The sequence below is a fragment of the Galleria mellonella genome, unplaced genomic scaffold, assembly GCF_026898425.1.
Source record: "Galleria mellonella isolate WM207_F2 unplaced genomic scaffold, CSIRO_AGI_GalMel_v1 utg352, whole genome shotgun sequence".
NCBI classification, from domain to species: domain Eukaryota; kingdom Metazoa; phylum Arthropoda; class Insecta; order Lepidoptera; family Pyralidae; genus Galleria; species Galleria mellonella.
The window spans coordinates 4,379,504-4,406,724 of record NW_026442084.1 but is presented as its reverse complement, the minus strand read 5'-3'; the positions used below and the strand labels follow the sequence as shown (position 1 = coordinate 4,406,724).

The following is a 27,221-nucleotide window of genomic DNA, read 5'->3' as shown; positions in this document are numbered from 1 at the left end:
GTTTTAAAAAACACTTACTAATATTTTAAATGTGAAAGTGAGTTTGCTTATCTTTTGAGGCCTTAAACCAAATATTATGAAATTACTGAATGTTTCAAAGTTAATATAAAATAAATAAAAAAAAAAAATATTTGATTCGTTTAAAATTATTGCTAATTGCTTTGTGCTTCAGAGGACATGTACTCGTAATTATAATGGGTCAAAATGGAATAGTGATCCCGCTTGTGCTATACGCTGACGGGGCATTAGTAAAGGATGATAGGTGAGATGAAAAAGCAGGTCAGTTTCCAGGGGGATCCACGTGGAAGTCGACCTGACAGGGTATATTACTAGCAATGGGATTTGTAGACAGCATTACTAACAATCCCTTTCCCCCCTCTCAACATATATTTGGTATGGTTTACTGTTAAGGGATATTATTGCTGGCTCATCCACTTGGTGCGATATCAAAAGTGGTAGTGGTGGTAGTAGTGATAATAATAATAATAATTCACCTGTGAATTCCAGCGACTAGATGCGCGTGCGCAGCGTGGTGTGCTGCCGCAGCCGCAGCTTGCTGGTGCGCCGGGTCTAGCAACACCCCGCCTGCCAGCACCCCACTGCTGCCCACTACGCCGCCTCTCGCCAGCAACTGCTGTGCAAGCGACGCGTGCGACAGTGACAATGCTGGTGATATCGCTCCTAGAAATATTAAAGACGTTATTAGAGTATCTAATAAAAATATTTATTATACAAGTATATTTTTAAGTTTTTTTTTTTTATTTTTTTATACGACTTAAAATGGCAAACAAGCTGACGGCCCACCTGATGGAAAGTGATAACCGTCGCCTATAGACACGAGCAGTACCATGGACATAACAGAGCCCATGATACATACCAGATTTTATGATGATGAGTCGAGCCATTAAGACACTGAGAGATAACAAACAAAACATTGATAAGATTACATTGTATTGTATTGTAAAATATTTATTGTATACAATTCATACTGAATACTTTAAAAGATTTAATATATAATAGCGGACTTATCCCATAAAGGGATCTCTCACAGTCAACCTTTGAGAAGCTGAAAGAAAACTGTAGAATGTACAAGGGTAATAACCGTACAGCTAAAGATTAAGTAAATAATACCCAGTAAAAATTGTATATATAATACAATAAAAATAACTGTATACATCTACATATTTAAATAATAAAAGTACATAAATAATAATAAACTTACCTACATATGTAGGTATGAAACATAAATATCAATTTCTCACATTCAAAGCAAAAGAAAGAAGTGTTCAAAAGAAGAATAGAAATTTAGTTTACCAGCACTAAGGTGACCATAACTTCCAGTGGATGCGGCAGATGGCGCTCTCACTGCCAAGCTGGCGGGCGATGCGCGGATTACTGCTGCCAAGTCGAGGGACTCGGCCGAGTAAGGACTCCAGGACACCGCCCGTTTACGATTAGCTGAGGCACCGATCGCACCTCCTGATAACCTCAAGCGGGTGGGAGAGGCTATTCTTGAACCTAGAAAGTTTTTAGAGATATTTTTTATTTAAATTTCATAAGCGCAGTTTATAAGTATGTTACTCGCAATACAGCCGTGAACCGTGCTCATGAATAAGGGTTGCTATTGAATCTGAAACTAGTCGGACATCCTCGAATTTTAAAACGTGAGTAAGGCCGACATAAACAATTACAATAGAGTGTAACTCACGATAGTTATTATTTAACAAGTGGCATATTATGAAACTAAAATTTTGTGTAAATATACAAGTAACGCCTGCTAAACATGGTAACTACAGGAAAACTCCCTTTATGGGGAAGGCTTATGTTCAATGGTGGACAGCTAGTGGCTGATGTGATACAAGTACAGTTTTATTCAATAACTTATGAATAATAGTCATGTAAACTTTTTCTTAATGGAAATATTATTGAAGTATGAAAACCTTATATTTATCCTTATAAATATTGGAGTATTTATTGTGCAATAATAATTCTATGAATTAAAATATTTGAAGCAAAAGGATATCTCTACGCCATGTCGGAATATTTTTTTTTATGCAACTTAGAATGGCAAACAAGCTGACGGCCCACCTGATGGAAAGTGGTACCCGTCGCCTATAGACATGAGCAGTACCATGGACATAACAGAGTATACTGTTTTGCCCATCATACTCCCCATGCGTTGCCATTCCTGAGGACTCAGGTGTTATTTCTCTGTACCCTGTAAATTTACGCCATATCACACCCTTCAAACCGAAACACAGCCATCTTTTTTCTTATATGCTCTTCTATCGAGCAATAACAACCTTCGCTAATGAACACGATGTATTTTTGCAATTCCTCATTTTGTATTTGACCTTTTCATGAATATATTAGAGGACTAAATGTAATGAGAGATAAAATAGGTGTTAATACAATAAAGTTTCATTAAGATGTGACCATAGTGAACTTATAAACTTATGGCATCATTGCATAGTAGCAGCCAACAATAAGCCTTCATTTATTATTAATAAAGTATAATATTCTCCTGTCTTACCATCTAAACTTAATTGAAAATCTTGACTGGCGAGGGTACTGCTGGCATGCAGCTCTGGATGTAGACTCCTTGCTGCACTTAAGTACTCTAAACCTGCAAACAATAAAAAAGAAAAAAATTAATACCTTAACAAATTAATTTCATTAAAACTTATAATATGCAGTGAAAAGACTTGATGATATTTAAAACAAGTCTTTTTTTGGTGATAGTAAAAATTTCTTGTGATGGCTAGATATTACTTATGGGAGTAGATTGAGGAAAGTCTATGTTACAGATAACAATATCAATAACACTATTGCATAAATTGCATCTCCCGTGTTGAATGGTTAAAGTTTGGATGATTTTAGCTAAACACGACAAAAATTTTCAGATTTGAATCTTTTTAAATTCAACTTTATCTAGTTGTAGTGTGTAACATTCCTACATACTAACGATTGTTAGTAATTTAAGGACAGCAACTTCTGATGTTTTAATATAAAAAGGTATAAAACGTTTTCCTGGGCTAAATCTTGTATATACTTGCCTACACATTACATAGCTTTTCGAAAGAGAACAGCAAAGACTTTTTTAAATTTAAACACAATGCTTGAACTGCAATTCTGTTTTGGGATTCTCAGATCAAAGCCAATCGTTTTTTCAACCAATATAAATCTGGCACTTTTTATTAATTTGTTCATCCCAGTTACACTTCAATGACCACTGATTATCCATTATACTATAGTAGGTATATTCACAGAATATTCAAATCATTTCCTCAAAGCCAATGTTAATGAAGCATGAACAGCGATGGGATTATATAATTTAGTTGCTATAAATTCTCGTTTGAAATATACTGAAATTGGGTATTTTTCGTTTATGAATACCTACTATTTCAAATGTAAGCATAATTATATGATTTATAAATAAAACTATCAAACGATAGCAAAAAAGCAGCAAAAAAACGTAAGTTATAGATGTCTGTATATGGAATTCAGCAGAACGCTCATTCCACGCCTCTAGAAATCCATTGGAAAAAACTCCCACAAAACAGCAAAAGGAACAAACATCCAAAAATCTTCGCAAATCTATTCATCTATATAAATTAAAATGAATCGCTTAAAATGTGTGGATCGCAACTCGCGAAAACGGCTGGAGTAATTTGGATGTATTTTTTTTAAGATTCATTGAAATTAATGGAAGGTTGTTATGAAAAAGTGGCTGGAAAACCCCTTAAAACCCCGTAAAGATCCCTTTTTTACATAGAAACTATACCACGCATAGACGGAGTGATACAGTCTACTGATTTTTTACAGAACCAAAACTTATGTGCTAGTTTTTCCTATTTAAAAAGAAACATAAAGACCAGGACAACATACGATGTGTGATGTTATCAAAAAATTCCACAGGTATAGTCGCAATCGCTTTTATTTTTAACGCTTATAATGATAATATGATAGGCCAATAAAATGTTAACCCAATTCTAAAAATTGGAACACGAAACTCGCTATCGTTAATTGGAGTGCGGCCACGCGGTCACAAAACAACAATGTTGTTTTAATTCTATACTTGATTGGTAATAAATTGCGAAATTTGATCAATAAAACTTTAAGACGCCTGCTTAACAAATCATCAATAAAACCGATTCGATGATTAAAATGACCCAATGAATAATAAAACTGACAAACCGATATGACTTTGTCCGGACACGACGTCGTGTAATATTTTTACACCGCTGCCCAAAAAATGATGCACTGTTTTTTAAGTTTAAAAAAGTTAATAACATGAAAGATGACGCCTACAGGTGCCATAATATAAGGCGTGATGTTGCTTGAAGAAAAGAGATTGAGTAATTTGTCAATAGACAGCGTTACTTTCGTAATATAACTAAGGTCGCACTTGGATCAAATATCTGAAAGATGCTGATAAGTGTGAAAGAAAGAGTTATCGATTGGCGGTGGTAAATATTAAACTCGATTTAGTATTTAGATAGATAGATAGATAGATACTCTTTATTGTTTCCTCCAAAAGATTACAATAGTAAACTTATTATAAATTTTAGTATTTAGGTATTTATATTGTAGTTGTATATAATTACTTATTATTGTAATATTGATACGAAATATTGTTTAATTTTAATTAGGTATCATTAGTTTTAACTTTAGCTGAACAATTTTTAACCCTCTTTTAGGTTCTCAAAAATTTTCTGTAAGAGATCCCTCTATGGGATAAGTTCGCCACTGTATATTAAATCTTTATAATGTATCCAATATAAAATATGAAAGATCAACAAAAACAGCAGCCGACTATGGATTTGTTCTAATGCGTTGTATGTAACATTTGATAAACATAAATCTCATCTCCTCGTTTAATAAAATTATGTCTACCTTATATAAATTATTATAAACATACATATTTGCTTATTACAGTTTAAACAAAATAAAGAAATTTAATAACCTAAACGAAATATAAACTTCGTGTAAAATAAACTATAAACATTTATTAAACAAAAACAAGGATACGATGTAATTTATACCAAATGGTGCTATATTAATAAGTTTCATTGGACGTATCCTTCATCAAAAGGCGTTCTGACTAACAAATTTCCTAAATCACATATATGATACGTTCGAAAACAAACACCGTTCGGTCGAAACCGAAAAAAAGCAAAACCTATTGATTTGTCGATCACGCGTTCGTTGTCGACGTTCGCGGGCTCTCATTTTAGCCGAAATAATAGGCCAGCTCAAAGGCGTGAGCGACCACCAATTTGCCGAATAAGCAACCAAATAAGAAAAATTTGATTCCCGAAACCGCACGAAAATAACGTATGTGGTCCGCGTTTGACGCGCCGCCGTGGAATCGAGATTTTTATGTCTTCATCTATAGCTGTACAGACAGAAACGTCCATGTTACTGTCCTCAAAAATGAAGAAAAAACAATCCACGATCGATTTAAAATCGAGTCCGTTTCGAATTCCATTAGCTGGATGGTCACCCTAACGACATTGGTATAACCGCGCGCAAAAAGATTCGAATTGTGTTCCTTTTTTCGATTAACGAATATTGGACGGTTGGCTGGTTAGGTTAGGTCGCTTTTTGCTCGTTAGATGTACGGACCGATTTGGAGTTGATGTATTAATTTTTATCGGATCCGATTGGGCGTAAAATTGGTATCTCGAAGTCTAGTGGTACCGTGGTCACGTTGAGCGTTGAAATATGAATGTCAATAGCTCCATAGGGCGGCGTCTTTGGACCGAGCGGCCGGAGTGACTTTGTAACGGCGTATACTAATGAGACTTACTAAATTATGAGTTTCGGTTGTTATTCGAATGTGCGGCGAGATGAAGGCGTTACGACGTGAATTTGTAATGACGGCATAGGTATTTTTTATGGCTGCCTTTTAAATATTCACGGCGGTGTATTAGATATAATATTTGAGTATTTATGTCACTTAATCGCGGGCTGTTGAGCTTTTATTAATGTATAATCACTTCCTTACATTATACTGCTAGTAGTAGCAGTATAATGTAACACATACATATCGTACTCGTTAAATTTACAATTTCCATTGCTGAACACACCTACTACTAGATACTCGATAGATATAGCCTTTGTTACTTGTTCATATTGTAGCATTTTATAGGTGAAAGAATTTTTAAAATCGATTAAATAGTTTTTTAGTTATCATTTAAAAAGAAAAAAACAAATCTTTTCTCTTTATAATATTAGTAAAGATTGTATCATTTTCTAATTTATTTTTGTGTCTTATTTCAGTAATATACTATATAAAATAGTAGCAAAGAGACTAATTCAATTTTCACATCCATAATTAGTAAGAATTTCTGAACCGATAAAATCCTATAAAATCGTAACATATAAGAAGCAATGTCCATAATAGCTATAGCGTCAGAACGTTTAAAAAACTCGCTCATTAAACCATCAGGTGTCATAAAACGATTAGTGAGAACATGATTTGGGGTACGGCAAAAAACAAACGGCGGGCACTAACGAGGTTTTTATACTGTAATCACCGGGGTGATACTGAGGCAGTATATGACACGTATAATATAGAGATAGACAGCTGTCTGTAGCACAAAAAACGCGTTAAAATTCACAAGGATCGTTATTATTATGGATCTCAATTGAGTACTGTCATTTTTATTTCTAAAACTTTAATAACTACCTATCTTTAGACCCTATATATAATACATGGTAAGCAGATCGATTACTATATTTCTACTGTAGTATTTTTATTCGTATTTGAAATATATTATACATTAATTTTTATTCATAAGGGAAAGGGATTGGTAGTAATGGGGTCTAACAGTCCCATTACTAGCTATATAGTATATATATAGCTATATAGTATATACGGGTAAGTCAGATATGACATATAGGATAGAAATTATGGATAGGACCTAATAGATTAGGTCCACCTCCACGCGGTTCCTCCTGGAAACTATCATTGTTAATTCTTTTCAAATTCATCACGATGGGCTAACTGATTTGCTTTCATCCTCACCTATCATTTCTCAATAGTATCCCGCCAGCGTATACCGATAGCGCAGATGGGGTTACCATTTAATTCTCATCCATTAATAATAAATTGTTACTCATGACTTTCATTACTTTGTCATTCCTTAAATTTTATCTGTCTTCATAAAATCATACTCTCACTACATCTACATTGTTTACTTTTGGTAGCATAGCACTGAAACTAGAGAAAAATGATTTTTTTTTCTATCAATAAGAAAAGATAATAAGAGTAATTCTATTCCACCTATCAAAGTCATTACGAATATTTTTTGTCCTTGCAAAATTAGTGGAGCTAAATTAAATGTATCTTTTATTCATCAAAATTCTCAATTACAAATGCAAAATTAATATGCTTGTTTAATGTATTTAACCGCAATACGATTAAATTACATAACCAATTCTGCCCAAGGAGTAATTTCATATAAATGTAGTTAAAACATACAGTGAAAGATAGTATTACGATTATAATATATTATTTACTGTCACATATTTAATAAAAGATGGTAAAATTACAGATCTAACAACATAATTATTCACGAAACGATCTATAACTGTACTCTTTCCGCTCTCTACATCTTATATATCCGTCCCTGTCTCACCTTTTTGATTTTTTTCTCTCGATGATTTATTCATACCATCCACAACGTTTTTGTTTGTTTTAAAACAATTTCGATGTTCTTGGAAGCAGTTTAAAACTGTGATTTAGAGCACTACTGGATATTAAACGGTTTGATTAATTTTGTAAATTCTGACACCGTAATTGGCGGTGGATTCGCTCCTAAGCTCTTAACCGGTTCCCCTGTTCAGCTATTGCTTGCATTTCGTTTGGTTTGCGATTATATCCCAGCACGCTTTATTTCTAAAAGATTCTAAAGTTCCACTTTCGAGTTACACTTTCTTCTATTCTATATTTAGATTCGTACTTAGGTTTTTCATTCATACATGCATACTAGAAGGAGATTTCGTAGAAGAAATTTTGTAACTTGGTTCTCCACTCGCGTTTTTGCTGCTAGAACTATTTAAAGAGTGGGTGGGTTGTGGTTTCATTCCTGGGGGGAAGGGATTATTAGTAAGGGGAACTACCAGACACATTGCTAGCAATATATCTACCCTGTTAAATCAACCTCCCCATGGTCTCACCTGAAATACATCGTGTTCAATTCTAGGTGTATTCATTAGGATGCGATCTGTTTTACATTCTCATCTTCCTTCACTGGTGCCCCACTAGGGTATATCATTAGCATAAACGGGATTACCATTCCATTATCATCCAGCAAAAAATTGAAATCCTCAGAAATAGCAATACAAGAGGAGTAGACAGTACAGGAACAAGTATGGTGTGATATCCATGATACATGCATTCATGTTACTATGTAAAGGTTATCACTTATCACCAAGTGGCTGTCAGCTTGTATGCCAATTGTATACGTATAGTTCTATGGTTTAGTTCTACTAGTAAAACAGAACAAACTGATAAATATGTTTTGTTCTACTAGAACAAAAAAAAAACAATTTTAATTAAATAAGAAAGAACGGAGAGAGAAATTATATTAATTTTACAATTTTTTTTTATTAATTAGATAAGAAACATCATTTCATTTCAAAAGTTGTGTGTATGTATTAACGTGTATATAATTTTAATAAAGAAATAACATAGAAAAAAATTATCACGAATTTTCTTTTATTTTATACTTTTCTAATGCAATTCATTTTTTATTTCTAAGCACACACCTTTATAAAGCTATTATATCAAAGTTTATACTTATTATGTTAATTAAGTGATATATGAACATTCCAAACAATTCCATTTGTAATTTACTACTTAACTAATTAAAATTGACTTAGTAGTCAAAATGAGCTAAAACATCGTCTTAAAACCAGTATAATTTGAGCTTCTGTTTTGAATATTTTATTAGTACAAAAATAATGGACGATAGGGTATAGAAAGGAAGAGGTGATTACTGTTATATGTTAGACAGAGATAGAGTATAGCAATTATAGGAAGAAATTTAAAACCAACACAAGCTGCGCACATGCTTCCTGCACGTTAATTACTCGTTAAGGGTCTCTTTAATGAGTTTGAGAATAGATTGAGGTCTTTATTACCGTTCTACAAACATTTGGGAGTCGTAATTATATTACTTAGACAATATGTCATCATGATAGTTTAAAGGATTTCGAGAAAACCGTAATAAGTGCTTGTCTAAGTTATACTCGTGTAAAATCGTTATAGCTGCTGATTTTATTTACGAATCAAAATATTTAATGTCACAATGTAATATTTACAATTCAACAATCTAATATTCTAATATAATATGCCGTGTAGTCGCGACAAAGAATGGGCCAACCCTTCCTTGCCGTTGGATGTCGTAAGAGGCGACTAAAGGAACTTATTGGTCGAGAGATGGTCAGCAGCGTCCTTATTAAAACATCACCAAAGCCTAACAACCTTTGCCAACCTACCTAGCAAGCCAGGGGGGAAACACTGGTAAAACTCCCATTATAGGGAAGGCCTATGTTCAACAGAGAATAGTTAATGGCTTATATAGTAATAATAAAATAATCTAATATACATTATAACAATAGATAGATAGATAGATATTCTTTATTGTTTCCTCCAAAAAATTACAACAGTAAATTTATTCTAGATAAAAACAATTACAAGAAATAATCACAGTGAGAAAACAATGGGCGACCTTATCGCTAAAAGCGATCTCTTCCATGCAAATAACAACAAAAACAATCATCATCATTTCAGCCATTATCCGTCCACTGCTGGGCATAAGCCTCCCCCATAAACTACCATAAAGAACGGTCCTGAGCTGAACATTATAAAAATGTTAAACGCAAATATTATGTAGAAGAAATAAATAAATAAATATTTCCACTGTACAAATGTTGTCTAAAAGAATAAATATTGGTTATAAATCCATAGTAAAAGTGATAAAAAAAAGACGGCAACACAACATGTCATAAGTCACTATGACATAAAAACATGGCAACACCGCCATATGTCACGGATTCGCATAAAAACCACGTGTTAAGTTGATAATTAGCTTTCTCCGAAGCGAGCGGAACGAGGTCGCACCGTGTGATTTATATTTCCCTTCCCATTAATTTCATCAACAAATAATAAAGTATAAAAATTAATAAATTTAGTCGATGCTTATAAAGGATACTGGGGGGGAGGGATTGTTAGTTATGCGAACTATCAGTTCCATTGCTAGCAGTATGCCCTATAAGGTCGACCTCCACATAGTCCGCCCTGGAAACCATCATGCTGAATCCCAGGTGTATTCATCGCGATGGGCTAACTGACCTGCCTTTTCATTCTCATCTATCACCCATCACTGGTAGGGGGAAAAGAATTGTTAGTAATGAGATCTAATTTGCCTATTACTAACAATACACCTTATCAGGTCGACCTCCACGCGGTTGCCCCTGGAAACTATCGTGGTTAATTCTAGTGGAATTCGTCACGATGGGCTAACTGACCTGCCTTTTCATTCTCTCCTATCACCTATCACTGGTGCCCCGCCAATATATACCGATAGCGCGGGAGGGGTTACCTAACCATTATCATTAACTAAAATATAAAGGCTACTTATCTATACAGATAGTATAAAGAGGAAAAAATTGCTTTTTTGTATATTCTTTGCTTATTATGTATGAACTTAAAAAAACTACTCATGCCGTCACTTACCATCAGGTGGGTCGTTAGCTTGTTTGCCATTCTAAGTTGAATAAAAAAAGGGCTATTTAAAAAATATTTCCCATAATGAATACAAACCAACAATTTTGTATAATAATAAATTAACAATGAATATAAAATTCGCCATTAACCAGTAATTTATGACACATTCGGCAAGTTTTTTTTTTTATATTTCTAAAACTTGTATCGAATTAAGAAATTAATAAACAACGACTTAATCGGTAAACATAATCGATTTGTACGCACAATTGCTTTTCCTAATCAAATTAAACACATTCTAGGCAAAAAAAAGAATCGCACATAAAATGCTAGAAAAATACAACAAAGATGAAATTGTAGAGTAGGTATCTGTTGTTCTGTTTTCTAATAATATAAATATTAGACAACAATGTTAAACAGTTGTTATCAAGTTATAATACTTTGTGAACATATTCCAGAGATCCAGACATTAAATATCTAGAAGCCCAACACAGAACACTCAAAGCCTCCAAATTCAAGTCAATTTAAAATAATTTTCAAAATTATTTTCTTAATTAGACATATCGAGAATTGAAATCATCACTTCTTTTATGCAAAATAAAGTGCCTACCATTGCAATATGGAGTTTAGTATGTATTAATTATTACAAGGGTACGTGTATAAGTATATAAACTAAAGCTATTTTTTTATTATTATTTTTATCATAGACAGAAAAGCTAGAAAACTATCTATTTTTTACACAGTATACAATAGATATTGTAACAATATAAAAGACAAAACAAAATAATTATGTCGGTTATATAATATTCAAAATGATTATAACTAATAAATTCCAATGCAAAAAGTATAACTACAAGGCCGCTCTAATAGATATATCTTAGTAGATCGAATACTAGGCAATTTACGCTCTCCATCTAAGAGGGTAAAAAAACTCGAATCAGACTCTTCTAAGAACAATTATTGAACGTACGGCGTGGGCGACAGCTGGTGGTACAAGTTACGAGCGTAGAGAAATATGTGCATGAGCATAAGCGATTACAATTATGTGGTAGACCGCTTATGATTTTTAATGAGCGTACCAACTCTTTAGATATTTATAGAAATAATAATACATATGTATTTATATAATAATTTAACTTTCTCTCTTTATATCTGTGCATTCAACTGACTGTAGGCAATTACTTTGGTATTTAATAAACTGTTTAAATCAAAGTTTAAATGGTCAGCCGCCACATTTTGTTAGTAAATTTGAATTATACGTCCTATATGTATGGTTTTCATCTATACTTTATATTTAAAATACTTTTATGTAAAATATACTATTTCACATTTTAGGACAGAAGAAAATTTGTAGCATATATAAATAAATAATATAATAATAATATAGATAAATGAAACCGCTAGCAATATTATTCTAAAAACAAAGTGTATCTTTATTATTATCATAAATCATCTTAGCGCGCGTTATTTATTTTACTATCTCGCTACCTCTTATGACTTGTACAGTAAATTTTAAGACTAAAACGTACGGAACTCGTTCCAAAGATGTCTCAATCTCCAGACCGGATCAATCAGCGCCGACTCACGAGTTTTTTCATGGATCATGATTGAACTGGTTTTATCATCACAGATTTTATCGTTCAATACACTTTCCGATGCTTTGCCAATCTATCTTTGAACGTTTAACACGAACAAAAACAAAGATCGATAATGAAAGGGTATCGTTTATATTATAAGACATATATCCATAGAGATTATTAGAAGAGAGAACCAGAGAGCGACTTTGAGCAAAGATCGTCTACTTGAGTACCTCTCCTGGTGGTTTGTTGGAGTTTGTAAAAACCTTAAATTATATAGACAGAGCATCGAGTCTCAAAAACGGGTCATCTTTTTAACAGACTTTGTACAAAAGTCGATTGCTTGGGTACCTCTGTCCCATTCGTGTTTCTACCGTAAAGCAGTTGTGTTTGCATGGCTGTGTTTCGGATTGAAGGGTGGGATATGGCGTGAATTTACTGGGTACAAAGGAATAACACCTCAGTCCTCAGGAATGGCAACGCATGGGGGGTATCATGGGCGAAACAGTATACTCAGTTATGTCCATGGTACTGCTCATGTCTACAGGCGACGGTTACCACTTTCCATCAAGGTGGGCCGTCAGCTTGTTTGCCATTCTTAGTTGTATAAAAAAAAAAGGTAATTGTCAAATTAACTGACTCTTTTTTTTATCAGTATTGTATATACTTACGAATAAAATGTATCTTGACGTATTTTTTAATAAATAAAATTAGAGTTTACGCATTAAAAAGATATAGAAATTATAAGACAAAATAAATATATAAACTGTAAAAGAATCACTCATAACTATTTGAATTGTATGAAAAAAGTTGAGCCGTTGTTGACACTCTATCTATATACCATAATCTAAGATAGAAACATAGAAGTAATAAAGATATAAATAAATAATTTACTCTTTCAAATTGACAATAAGTGTATCAGAATTGAGAAGTTATCACCATCATTATAACATCTATGTAATAGTAATACATAATGTATTATAGTCATAACCCATTATGTATTCAGCAGGCTCTACTGAACTGGTGCTGGATCGTTCATCATAGAATCGAGAACAAGTTACTTTACAAGCGGCAGAAATGAAAGAGTGATAAATAGATGTGCATAGTGATTTATTTTTATAGCAATCACAAATCAGTATGGATACGATAAGGTTAAATGATTTATCCTTTTTACGTTATAAATGCGAAACTTTGTGTCGATGGACGGATGAACGTTTATTACTCTTTCACGCAAAAACTACTGAACGGATTTGAATTAAATTTGGTTCATGGATAGGTTATATCCTAAATTAGGATATATCCTATCCTAATTTAGGATATAACCTATATGTACTACAGATTCATACGAGCGAAGCCGTGGAACGAAGCTAGTAATTAAATAACTGCAAAAAGTACTCTTAGTTAGGATGTAATATAGATTTTACTTAACATATTCGATTTAATCAACATCATCGTCATCATCATTGTTATATCAGCCACAACATTTGAACTAATACCTAAGGAACGGTCCCAAGCTAAAGAACTGAGGGCTATTCTTCCATGTATTTACCACTAAGAGATTTTGCCAGTACATGCCACATTTGGCAAGCGGGTTGGCAACTGCAGGTAGGCTTTGGTTATATTTCAAGAGGGAAGCTACTGCCCATGTCTTGTCTATTAAGTTCCATTTAATATATCTGTTCAGCTTTTTGACATTGGCAAAATTTAAATTTAACGACTCTTATTTCTCCATAAACTAAAAGATTTTTTAATTTACATTTCGATTTTTCCGATTTTCATAGATTCATATTTTTTAACAACAATTTTCCACTTCCTGAATTATCTGAAAGCGAGAGAAATACAATTATTGTGTATAAAGGAATGTAAGAAAACATCAAAACCAAAAATGTCTCTTCTAGCTAGTGAATAGAAAATTGTGTTTAATATAAAGCAATATAAGACAAGTTATATAAATCATACAAAAAAGTATCGTTTAATTCAAATGAGGTATAAAAAGAGATATAAACAACTTGATTTATCCTGTATTAACAATTAAGATGTCCATTCTATGGCCAATGAGTATTTTATAATCATAAAGTATAATGCACACCCACACGCGTTGTAGATGTCACGAGGAAACATGAAAATGAGATGATAAGAATGCGAGATGTAAAAATAACTAATGGTATTCTTTTGATGAGAAATAAGAATGTTCTTGAACCCTGTTTGTTGTTTGTTTGTTTATTGTACATTTTTTTCTTTATTACGAACTAAAGAATAAATGTTCTAATTAAAAATATCAGAAGTTTCAAAATTAAATGTAGAATGCGTTAAAAAAAATATTATTGTCTTCAAATGATTGCGTTTATAAAACCATTTTATTTCCTTGGATTCCAAAAAAAAAGGATATAATTACAAGGGGAGTTAACAAGCTAGTGTTTCAACTCACAGCAACATCTAAACTCTTTAGGAAAAAGGAACATAAAGTCATTCAATTAAACGGTCCGAGATCAAAATTAAGCCTTCTTCGTTTAAAATGCATTAATCCGGTCACTTGTCAGGCGCAGGCGCATTTGCTCCGTCCCTTTCTAAAACCCGTTCGGGCTTGCTCCTCGGCTTGTCGTCGACAAAGATTAAATTTTGGGACAGTGTTTGACAAAGATAATTAAAAAAACTCGATCGCAAGTGTCAGTGCGTTCATGACATTTTGTAAATTGGGATTGGTTGCAAAAATTTATTGGTGTGTAAAAAAGTAATCAATCTTCTTGTGAGCTCATTAAAACTGTAGGCTCTTTATAATTGACGTATATTAAAGATTTAATATTGTTTAATGATTTAACATTGTCAATCAGGTGGCTGGCAGCGTCCTTGTTTGAAACGTACCGTACATCCAATTGTCTATTCTGATATTATCGATTCTTTGACATCTGTTATCGTTCTTTCTCTGTTTCACAATCGAAGTGTTGAGTCTTTTTCGTTTTTCATTTTAGGAGTAACATGAACTCTCAATCTCTCGCTCACAGTTTTTACGCTCAGTTAAACGAGAGTCGGCTCTTAATTTACGATTATCGAGCGATGAAGACATATACATGTATCGATTTAACTCCGTATATATATGGTCATAATAATTTTTCGGTACATCGACTTTTACGATTGCTATGTAAAATTTTATGCTCTCGCATTCGGAATGAGAATTTATGATGTTGCAATTATTGCAAATCGAAACTAACCTGATTGCAATTAGTATGGCTTTGCATGATAAAATACTTAGATATTTATAGTTGATTCTGGATATGTAAATGTACTAACTGAAACTCTTCTCTGCATTATAAAGGTTCTTAGTTTCACGTCATGCATGACAATATTATGTTCTATAGTCGTAACATTTGCATAAATTGCATACTCAACTTCACGAAATCATATGACTTTTTTAAGTAAAAGAAAATATATTTAAATAATTTTGGTAATATCACATCTATACGTGACGAGTACTTGACATACTTACCTTCCATTAAGTACAGACAACTTTATCAACTTAAAAGAGTATTTTTAATTCAAGACATATAATTTACACGTCTTTATAAGTGACTAGAGTTCCTTGAGAAGTTGCATAAAAAATATAATTTATTTTGTATAAATTTATTACTTTTACAGAATGTTAATGCTCCTCACTAGCAGCCTGTTGGTCCACTTACGCTTATAGGACGAGAATTATAAATTTACAAATTGAGTGAAAAAGTGTCCCAACGAACCTTTAAATTGTTCACAGTATCTGTTGCAGGAATATGTTTTGAGTTTACATCATCATTCACAATAACATCTGATACGTTGGCGTCATTTTATTTTGATTCTTTTATCTCTTCAGGTAAAGCATATTTCGCATTGTTAATCTAGTAAACATGATTCATTTCAGTAGCGGCAACTCGTTCCGCTAAATGTAGTGTATCAAGGTTAGCGTTTTCAGAAACAACTCTGTTACTGCAACTGTAAAGCTCGTTCTTCCTTGAATCTTAATGACCATGTACCACTGCGACATTATCAAATTTATTTTCTTCTCGCTAAAGTTTGTTTCTGTATGCTTCCTGCAAGTCAACGAGCGGTTATTTGTTTTAAGGGGGCTTTATCGCAGCACGTAGGCTTGATTTGAATAAAAATACAATTTATATGTGTCGGGGAGTCCGGTAAGGCAGTGTTGGGTTACGAAGCCGGTTGGACAGCCTGGCTCCCAATTTGCTGCAGCAATTCTGAGTAAGTTATTAAGTTTCGGCTTGTCACCTCACTTGCGAAATTTTGCAGGCGGTCAACGATGCTCTAATTGGTTACTACATATATTAAAGTTTCTTATGTGTATATAGTTTCAGGAAACCAACTATGGATGATGATAATCATGATATAACATTCCGACAGTTACGTCGGGAAATAGTCAGGAAATTCTAATTTGACTGGTTTAAATAAAATTTTATACGCTGAATTATATTTGACTATTTCATTTATTTTGGATTATTATTTATAATACCTACCTTTTGGAGCACTATAATATAATATTAATATACTATATAAGCACTATAAATTCATATTAAATAATTTACAAAATAATTTAAAATTAACAAAATTTGTTCCATAATTCTAGGAATTAGGTCAATGTTCAAATGTTATAGAGTTAAAAGGAATCTTTTTTTGTTTGTTTGTAACTTGATAATCATAAACTATTTAATATACTAGCGATTTTATCATAAATGTTAATTCATATGATAAACATTAATAAAATGTCAAAATCAGATAAAATAGTGAATTAACTACGTCTATAATTAGTATTTTTTTAATATCAATAACCTTGATCAGTAGTTTTATGGTTTGCAACGATTTTAATGGAGCTGTGTTTACTTGAAGCCGCTTCAATAAAAGAGATTGTAAATTCAACCGCCTGTTAAGGGTGAATAATACCGTATGTCATTTAATTAACTATTTATATAATTGAATAATTTAGTTGTATATAAATTTGAATAACACTCCAACTTTCGCATTTACAATGTTAGTAGTATAATTCTTTTTAATTTAAATAAACGGGAATTCATAGTACATATATATTTCTCGTTTCCGACAATTTAACTACTTAATTAGTAAATTAATGATTTATTATATAAATAAAAGACAATAATAATAACGACACATATATTCTTTTTATTACGAATAACTTAGAATTTTTGTACTAAGTCAGAAATATTACTAATTTAATTCTACTAATATTATAAATATGAAACTTAATCGATGTTTCTAATCTTTGTTACTCAATTATACTTAAATCAATAAAGGAATTTCAATAAGCTATAGGTCTTAAATTAAAATGACTGACTTAGTCAAGATCGAAGTCACTGGTTTTTGTGGAACAAAACCTTTTTAATATTCAGAGATAGATTTCGAAAGTGATATTTCAAAATCGAGGCTATTATCAATGAAGGTCACATTATGGCCAAATATAGGTCTGTAAGGTACTACTCCACTCCATCCGGTGCAGTAGACGAAACACGATCATCTAGTAAACATATACTACCAACGAACTGGACACGACGGCGGCATGCGAAAAGTAGCCATCTATTTTGTAGTTAATTTTAATCGACTTTAATAAAAAACCTTACTAGTAAACAAAATTACTATTTTATCTTAATAATATAATACAATTGTAACCAGACAATGTCTGTCTGTACTAAAGAAACATTTGAAAAAATTATAATAGATCAAGCCAATATAGATATTTTATTTTTTGTTTATCAGCACACTAGCTCCGACATTACACAAAAGCTATTACCCTTTTTGAATGCAGTTGTCACGGTTGTATTCCTGAGTGTCAAACTTAAAATCTGATTTATATTTTATCATGATACCAGATATAGTAATCTAGAAGTGATTACTTACTTCCAAAATTGGCACGTATTAAGTTAAAGCCGGCAAAAGTTAATACTAAGGATTTATTGTACATAAAACATAAAATTATGAATAATTAAATAGCTAGGCATTATAAAGTCTAAGTATGTATTTGTAAAATTAAATATTAGATGTAAGTGTAGTCAAAAAAGAAAGTTAGGTTAGATTTAGTTTGCCGAAAATCCCAACTAAATATTATCTTTTATTTGCAATCCTTTAATTTGCCAACTCACGTTGGTAAATTCTAATATTTACTAGTAAAACCTAAAATTTAGTAATGTACGAGCTTTTAGAGTAATAGTGACGACTTTTCGCTTCAATTGGCGCAGTATTTTTAGCTTTTTAATCAGAATAATTTTCCGCAGCCATGATGCATCACTAAAACAAAATAATATCAGCGCCTCTAACGGTGGTTAATGTAACTATTTTACGATATGATCACTAATGTTTGGTTCTATCATGAAGTGCAACTTTATGATGCGTTTAGCTTTTCATATCGTCAAACGCTGATTTTATTCATTGATCTGGCCAAACCACATCATGATATAGGTAGCGGGTATTTTCCATATCTTGAAATATAACCGATTCTAGAAATGGTTGACCACATCATGAAATAAATATGTTTTGGTTAATATATAAAATACTATATATAAACACTCATGAACATAATAATAATAACTGTGTTTGTATATTTAAACCGCGAAGGCAGAAAAAAGAAAAAACGTAAAAACATTATGAATTATTAGAAAAACTGTGACTAAACGTGAAATTAACAACTCAATACAAAACTAAAACAAGATCTTACGTATTTATATAATGAAGTTATTAATTCAGAGCTATCGGAGTTGAAATAAATTAGCCATTGAAAGGAATTCTTGAATAAATCATAAGCATTCGCTACGCATCATATATTTTCTGGTGTTAGCTGATTTTGTTATTTTACATTTTACTATCGACATTGAATTAATTTTTATATCTGCCTATAAACAAACCGTCGCTGGAAAAGCTAATTCGACTGAACTGAAAAAACTACAATTTTAGAAAAAATAATAAAACTTAATATTTTTTAAAAAGATAAAAAAAAACAGCTATGTCGAATTGATAATTGAAGTCGCTGATATAAACTAGTTATCTATATGTTACTTCAATTAGTCTTCCATTAATTAAACAAAATTAAAATAAAATAGATATCTCTAGAGAAATATAGTAAATGTCAAATAATTTTAGATAGGTAAGTTTAAAATGAAATAATAATTCTAAATAGCGCCGTTTTGCATAAAATCGACGTACAAGAAAAAAACAAATTGACGCACCTAATTGAGCGTTATCTAAAAGTGCATTTTACATACATGTAAGCTGAGCTCAGCTGCAAAGGTAAACGAACACCGTGCCGTACTATTTTTTTTTTTATTTTGGCTATAAACAGTTTCGGGGCAAAAATAAAGCCGGCCGACCATGGAAGGCTTGAGTTACTTGCGTGTTACGTCCTTTGTATTAAGTTTAAAATTTTATTCGGAAATTGACTAAAATATTTTTTTATTGAATACTAGCAATCCGCTCTAAGCTTCGTATGGGTACATAGAAAGATTTTATGTTAGCTTTTATAGACAAATTTTTAATACGTTAAGATATATTAATGTAATTTCTTAATAATTTTAAAGTATAATATAAATGTAGCTAACATATAAGACCCTATTTATTTATTTTTTAATTGGATGATAATGGAATGATAACCCCACCTGCGCTATCGGTATACACCGGCGAGGCACTAGTGAAACATGAAAGGTGAGGATGAAGCAGGTAAGTTAACCCATCGTAACGAATTCAATAAGAATTGTTCACGATGGTTTCCAGGGGGAACCACGTGGAGGTCGACCTAATAAGGTATACTTCTAGCAATGGGGCTGTCAAACTCCATTGCTAACAATCCTTTTCCCCCTATTAGACCCTATTAATGCTAATAATACTAACCCAGTTCTAATGAATGGGTTATGTTAACATACTATATATACAATACTTATATAAAAGGGGGAAAGGGATTATTAGTAATGTGAGACTAAGAATCCCATTGCTAGCAATATACCCAACCAGGTCGACCTCCTCGCGGTTCTCCCTGGAAACTATCATGGTTATTTCCTGATAAATTCATCATTATGGGCTAACTGACCTGTTTTCATTCTCATCTATCACACTTCACTGGTGCTCCGCCAGTATATCCCGTTAGCGCAGGCAGGGTTACCATTTCATTTTCATTCATAAAAAAAAAATACCTATATATGTTACGGCTTATAAATATATATTAATAATATATTTATTATATTTGACCTTAGATATTTATGATTACCATCCTTACTTCTATACCTATCTAAATAAATGTTTCTAATGGAATATATATAAATAGTTAAAGATAAAAAAATTCTTTGAGATCACTGCCAACTAACTGGTAGACTTGCTGCATTTCCACGCTGAATAGCTATGGAAATGCGTTGACCAAAGTATAGTATTTTGTTTATGTATAAACCTTCTTTTTGAAGTCAGATACAGAGCTCACATAATAAAGCATGTAGATTTTTATAGGACTTTGGTTTTACAGTTGTCCTATTCCTATACCTAAATCAGCAATATAAGATCATAATCAATATAATATACATTTCTATTGATTACCAGAAAAGAACCAATATATGGAGATTGACCGGATCCGGGAGCACATCAGTCCTCATGATGTATATTGATTTAATGGTCTAGGAAGTTGTCAATCAAGGATCTATAACTTCTATGACGATTTGAACGAACCTCATGAAGTATTGGGTTCTTTAAAAAGAGCAATTTAAGTTTTTTTTTAAGTCCGGCAAAACGCACGTAATTATCCTAGTGTTGCAGAGGTGTATTATAAGCTACAGTAATCGTTTATCATCAGATGATCTGCATGCTTATTTGCCACTTTTGTGGTATAAAAAAAATGCTTAAAAGTCTGGCTAGAAACAGCTCGATCTCGACTCTTGTGAGAGTAGCGCCCTCTTGAATGTCTAGGCTACCTTCACTGTACAAGAAAATCTCTTAGATGGCTTACTTGGTCGTGGCTTTATTTATGTATGTGCTTTATAGCTTTAAGCCGCGAGATATAGCTACAAATACAAACATATGTAAGAATGAGAAATTAATCCAGCTGAAATATTGGACATTGGACATTACTGATGTTTCTGATGACAAGTCTTGACGTGTCTTAAGCCTATTTATTTATCTAATTAATAGTCGCGTCCAGCGAACGAAAGTACAAACGATAGACGAGGAACGAGCCGATATGTCCACGACGAATTGCTAATATGCACTGTAGGCGCAACATACGTATACACTATGAATATTATATTTTGGTTCAAGTTATGAAAGTTGAGCGTTTATCTACTTTTTCTTCTTCTTTATTACTTTGTACATCTTTATTTAGCCTTATTCTTTATTTTTCTTTATTTTCCATTAATAGATATTAATACGAAAACAAGAGTCATGTAAAAATCCCCAATGTAAATTAATTATATAGAATGGTGGAGATTAGAGGTACTAGAACATATGCAATTCTTATTTTTTCCGTTTGTAATTATTTTTATCCAGTAATTAATGATTGACTGATTATAATATCCATATATATATATATTTACCAGAGGGAGACTATGTACAAAAGTCGATTACTTAGACACCTCTGTCCCATTCGTGTTTCTACCATGAAGTAGTTGTGTTTGCATGGCTGTTTCAGTTTGAAGGATGGGATATAGCGTGAATTTACAGGGTATAGAGGAATAACACCTGAGTCCTCAGGAATGGCAACGCATGGGGGATGTCATGAGCGAAACAGTATACTCTGTTATGTCCATGGTACTGCTCATGTCTATAGGCGACGGTTACCACTTTCCACCAGTCAGCCGTCAGCTTGTTTGCCATTCTGAGTTATATAAAAAAAATATATAAGTAATTTAATTATATACAAATAAAATTTTTCTAAATATTTTTATAGTCAACACGATATCTTTCTCCGAATCTACGAGAACCTCGTATAATTTACAAATACTGTTTTTTTTAAATGATAAATTTCAATAGTGACAACTAGAATAGGCCTAATTTAACGTTACTCAGTTTCAACAATGTTATTTTTAAACCGCTGCCGCTTATAATTTAAATCACTGCACGAGTTCATTAATGCACCTTACGTTGTTACGGTTTAGCCCAGAGAACAGATATTAGTGAAGGTGTGTTAGTTGAGAAGAATAACGTAATTCCTGTGATTTTTAAATTGAATGTCCAAGAAATTGGTGGTTAGGAAAACAAGGGAAACATTAAACAATTACAATTAAAGGAAATTATAAAAATGTATGCCAGCCACACAACTATGTATACCTTATCCCATTTTCGTGTAACATCGTTTTATCACATTAATATTATTGTGCGTGTTAAATTAATTATCTTTGTACACTAGTTTATACCTCTGACATCGTCCGCGTGATCGGTATACATTGAAAACAAGGATAAAAAGTAATCTGTCTTTTCTCATCTCAGATTCAGTGCATGCAAAATTTTTCGTGATAGCTTGAGCGGTTAAAAGGTAATAACGAAAACAAATTTATTTGGCTTTCGCAGTAATTATAATCAGGATTTTGTTAATAATGCAGTTATATTTATAGTAACAGTTTTTAATCTATATTAATATCATAAATATATATGTATTTCTGTTTGTAATACATAAACTCAAAAACCATTAAATCAATTAAAAAAAAAAAACTTTCGCCTATAGGAAACTTCATTATCAGCGAGTAACATACGCTTTATATTAAAAAAAAAAAAAACAAAAATAAACTCCCTGTGAAAATTACAATACAGTAACTGAAAGTATTAAACATTTTCCTATTAAAGCTAATATAAAATATAAATTTACCTACTCGTTTGAATCCGGAAGGAATCGGTAGTAGGTAACAAAGTGATGCTGTAACATCTACATTATTAGACATTTATACTACAAAGAAATAAATATTAAAAAAAAAAAAGTTTACTAACTGGTTTCGGTTAAAACATAATTTAATTGTTCACTATTTACAATTGGTGTAAATATATACAAAAAATATACCTACAAATCTTCTTTTTTGATTTAGATTCTATTAATATATATATATATATATATATATATATATATATATATATATATATATATATATATATATATATTTAATGGATATATATATAATGGATAGATATATATTTAATGGATATATATATATATATATATATATATATATATATATATATATATATATATATGTTAAAGTTACTGAAACTAAAATGTTAATAAACACCATAAAAGGTATAAGCCCGGAAGGTCTTCATTGCAAGGTCGAAGTATCAAAGCTCGTTACTAAAATGCATGCCAATTTCGACCCGTGACTTAAACGCTGTCTTTCCCTTAATAGCCACTCTAACTTATCTCTCATCATATGTGAATCCGAACAATTTTGTGTTTTAAACACTGGTAATAGAGTAGATTTTGAATTATTTATGTTTAGAGAAGGAATGGTAGCAGTCGTGAGTTCAAATCCTAATTAACACCTCAGTGTATAGATAAATTGCGCCGATAGTGTACGGCTCGTGGTTGCGGGCTTTATGACTAACGTGGTGTCGATTTTTCTTGTATTTGAATAAAGATTTATCAAATGCACTAAAATGTATGAGTTTAATTGAATTAAAAAGTTTTAAAAATATAATAACGCATTTTTGTCTACTTCGTTTAAGGAGACAGGCATGACAGATATGTATGTACTCGTATGTAGTTTAGGGACAAAGTCTTTTCAAACGACCTCAAAATGGAGGACTGATATCATAAATATGAAAGTTAGTCGATATTTATAATCTTTATTACTCAATGACACATAAATGGCTGAAAGAAATTGAATAAATTTTAGTAAATATAGGTATAGATTATACTTTGGATTAACGAATAGGATACTTTTGTCCTAATACAACTAATTATGAATGAATGAATGAATGAGTATACTTTATTTGTATTATACATACATACATATCCGTCACGCCTGTCTCTGATTAGGGTAGGCAGAAACAATGGAACGCCAAATGCTTCGATTCAAACAAACCTCTTTCGCTTCTTCCACATTCATCAATCTTTTCATACACGCTCGCCGATTACGGGTACTTTTAATTTGGCCCTTCTTCAGCACGTCGTCTAAGCAGGACAATTTACAAACACAACGATACAATTGCATAAGTACAGTAAGTACATTATGTATTCGTGCGCTACGTAATTTACAGATTATAATTTGTTTCTAACCAACTTCGAAAAAAAAGAAGAGGCTCTTAGTTCGGTTATATTTCTTTACGTTTGTTACCTCATAACTCTGTCATTTGTAAACCGATTTGGATTTTTTTTGGAAAATCAATCATCCTGCACTTATTCCAATTGTATTCACCGCAACGGCAATTGACGAAAAACGTGGAAATGATAAAATCTATAAACCAATGGGGGACAAGCGTGACGGACATGCTATTATGGGCGAAGAAGGAATTATCATTAACAGGGACTGGCGGCCCAATTGCTAGCAATATACTCTGTCATGTACCTGCACGTACCCTACAAACCAACGTGCTTTACTCATAATGAATTTGTCATGATAGGTCAACTGATCTGTTTTCATCCTCACCTATCCCTACCAACGTACCGTTAACGCAGGCGGAGGGGGGGGGGGATACCATTTCAGTGACATCTATTAAAAAATATGTACGTATGTATACATATTTTTATAATACTATAAGAGGGTATCAAAGATCGAAGAACATATTTATTTATTTATTTAACGATCTTGAAACAAACCAATTCAATTCACTATATAGTTGATCATTATTTGAAGTCATTAACATGAACATGTTCAAACAGTTCGTTCTGGGAACCAGTGTGTACGGCCCCTTAGTAATATTTATATACGTCTACCTACGTGTTTATTATACCTCATAAATATCTTGGGAATACAACACTGCATGCATTTTTATTGTGCGCATTTGAGTGTGCGATTTGCAACGAGAGTGTAATGTTACAAGCTTTATCATTGCATATATGTTAAGTACACTCAGCTCGATATTTTACTTATTTATAATTAGATTGTTTATTTTTTTTTTTGTGCAACTTAGAATTGCAAACAAGCTGACGACCCACCTGATGGAAAGTGGCAACCGTCGCCTATAGACATGAGCAGTACCGTAGACATAACAGAGTATACTGTTTCGCCCATGATACTCCCCATGCGTTGCCATTCCAGAGAACTATATATGTATATTGATTATATGTTAATTGACTGGGATGAAATGTATCCTATGTCCTTCTCTCTCTAATATAGTATATACCAAATTTCATAGTGATTAGTTAAGCCCTTTTGAGGCTTTAGAGGCGTATTTTGAGGCTTTTATCCTATAAGTGTATGTATATGTCAGTCCCATCATACCCTAATCTCAATTAGTTATTTCACATACTAAACAAGAGGGAATAATTAATACAAAAATATAGCAATTAAAGATTTTGCCAATTCACAATGTGGATTTGTTGGGGTGAAAGGGATTGTTAGTAATGGAAACTGATAATTCCATTGCTAGCAATATACCCAACCAGGTCGACCTCCTCGCAGTTCTCCCTAGAAACTATTATGGTTAATTCCTGATGAATTCATCATGATGGGCTAATTGGCCTGTTTTCATTCTCATCTATCACCCTTCACTGGTGCTCCGCAAGCGTATAGCGCTAACGAGCGCAGGCGGGGTTTACATACCATTTTCACCCATCAAAAAAAATGTGGATCTGTTAGTATATTTAAAAATAATCCAATATCTTGTCTATTTAGGTTATATTTCTTTATTAAGGCTCCTATTTTTGTTTTGTATTTTTTTTCAATTAGAATATCATATGTTGAATATCATCCAATGTGTTACAAACTGGTTAAAAGCTCTTAAGACGCTATAATGTAACAAAAAAATCTCTTTTGCAATTATAATACTACGTAAGAATTAGTAAGGAGGATTAATTCTATGAATGAATGAATAAATTTTCTACTACCAATATTACTACCAATAGTTATACTTATCAGAAACATGTAAAACAAAGTATATTTTACAGTTGACTGTACACCGCTTCTCACTAAATGCATTGATAGCAAGTGTCATATTCAAAACTGTCATTGTTTGCAGTCACTAGGTCTTTTATCATACTCTTATAGATATTAATATATAGGCTGTTATCTACAGCTTTACCTATGTATGGTTCACAGATAGCGTCACAGAATATATATAAAAAAAAAACAATTTCTTTATGTCATTGACCCTAATTATTTTTACGTTACTTTTATGTCTTATACAAATTTTGTAAATATTGTTTGTTGTTTAGTTTAGTTTTTTTTTTTTTTATACAACTTAGAATGGCAAACGAGCTGACGGCCCACCTGATGGAAAGTGGTAACCGTCGCTTAGAGACATGAGCAGTACCATGGACATAACAGAGTATACTGTTTCGTCCATGATACCCCCCATGCGTTGCCATTCCTGAGGACTCAGATGTTATTCCACCCTTCAAACCGAAACACAGCCATGCAAATACAACTGCTTTACGGTTGAAACACTAATGGGACAGAGGTACCCAAGCGAACGACTTTTGTACGAAGTCTGCCTCTGGTAAGTTTCTGTTTAGCATTACTACTGCCCACTCACTACTTCCTATGGTACTGTGTTAGGTTGACAGGAAGAAATCTCTTTTAGAAATAAATTCGCCTTTACTAACTTTGTTATTGATTTGTTGTTATTACTGTATGTTTTAGTGCAATAAAAAATACACATATATGTTGAGGTCGGTTATTTTCTATAACAACATTTTAATTTATTATATTTCCACTCGTGAATTAGGAATGATAATAATCTATCGAGAAAAATTTGCAACAAACTTATAATGGATCTCCATTCTATCTCTATGCAAAATT

At 32.3% G+C, this 27,221-nt stretch overlaps 1 protein-coding gene across 1 annotated transcript in view; it reads right to left on the bottom strand.

Moving 5' to 3' along the window:
* Positions 1-27,221, bottom strand: part of LOC113519384 (transcriptional activator cubitus interruptus) — a 144,147-nt gene that overhangs the window by 11,576 nt on the left and 105,350 nt on the right. The window contains exons 5-7 of the mRNA XM_026904446.3: positions 2,534-2,626; positions 1,315-1,518; positions 495-681 (exon numbers count right to left, since the gene is read on the bottom strand). Coding sequence (XP_026760247.2) covers positions 495-681; positions 1,315-1,518; positions 2,534-2,626 — 484 coding nt within the window. The remainder of the gene's footprint in view (positions 1-494; positions 682-1,314; positions 1,519-2,533; positions 2,627-27,221) is intronic.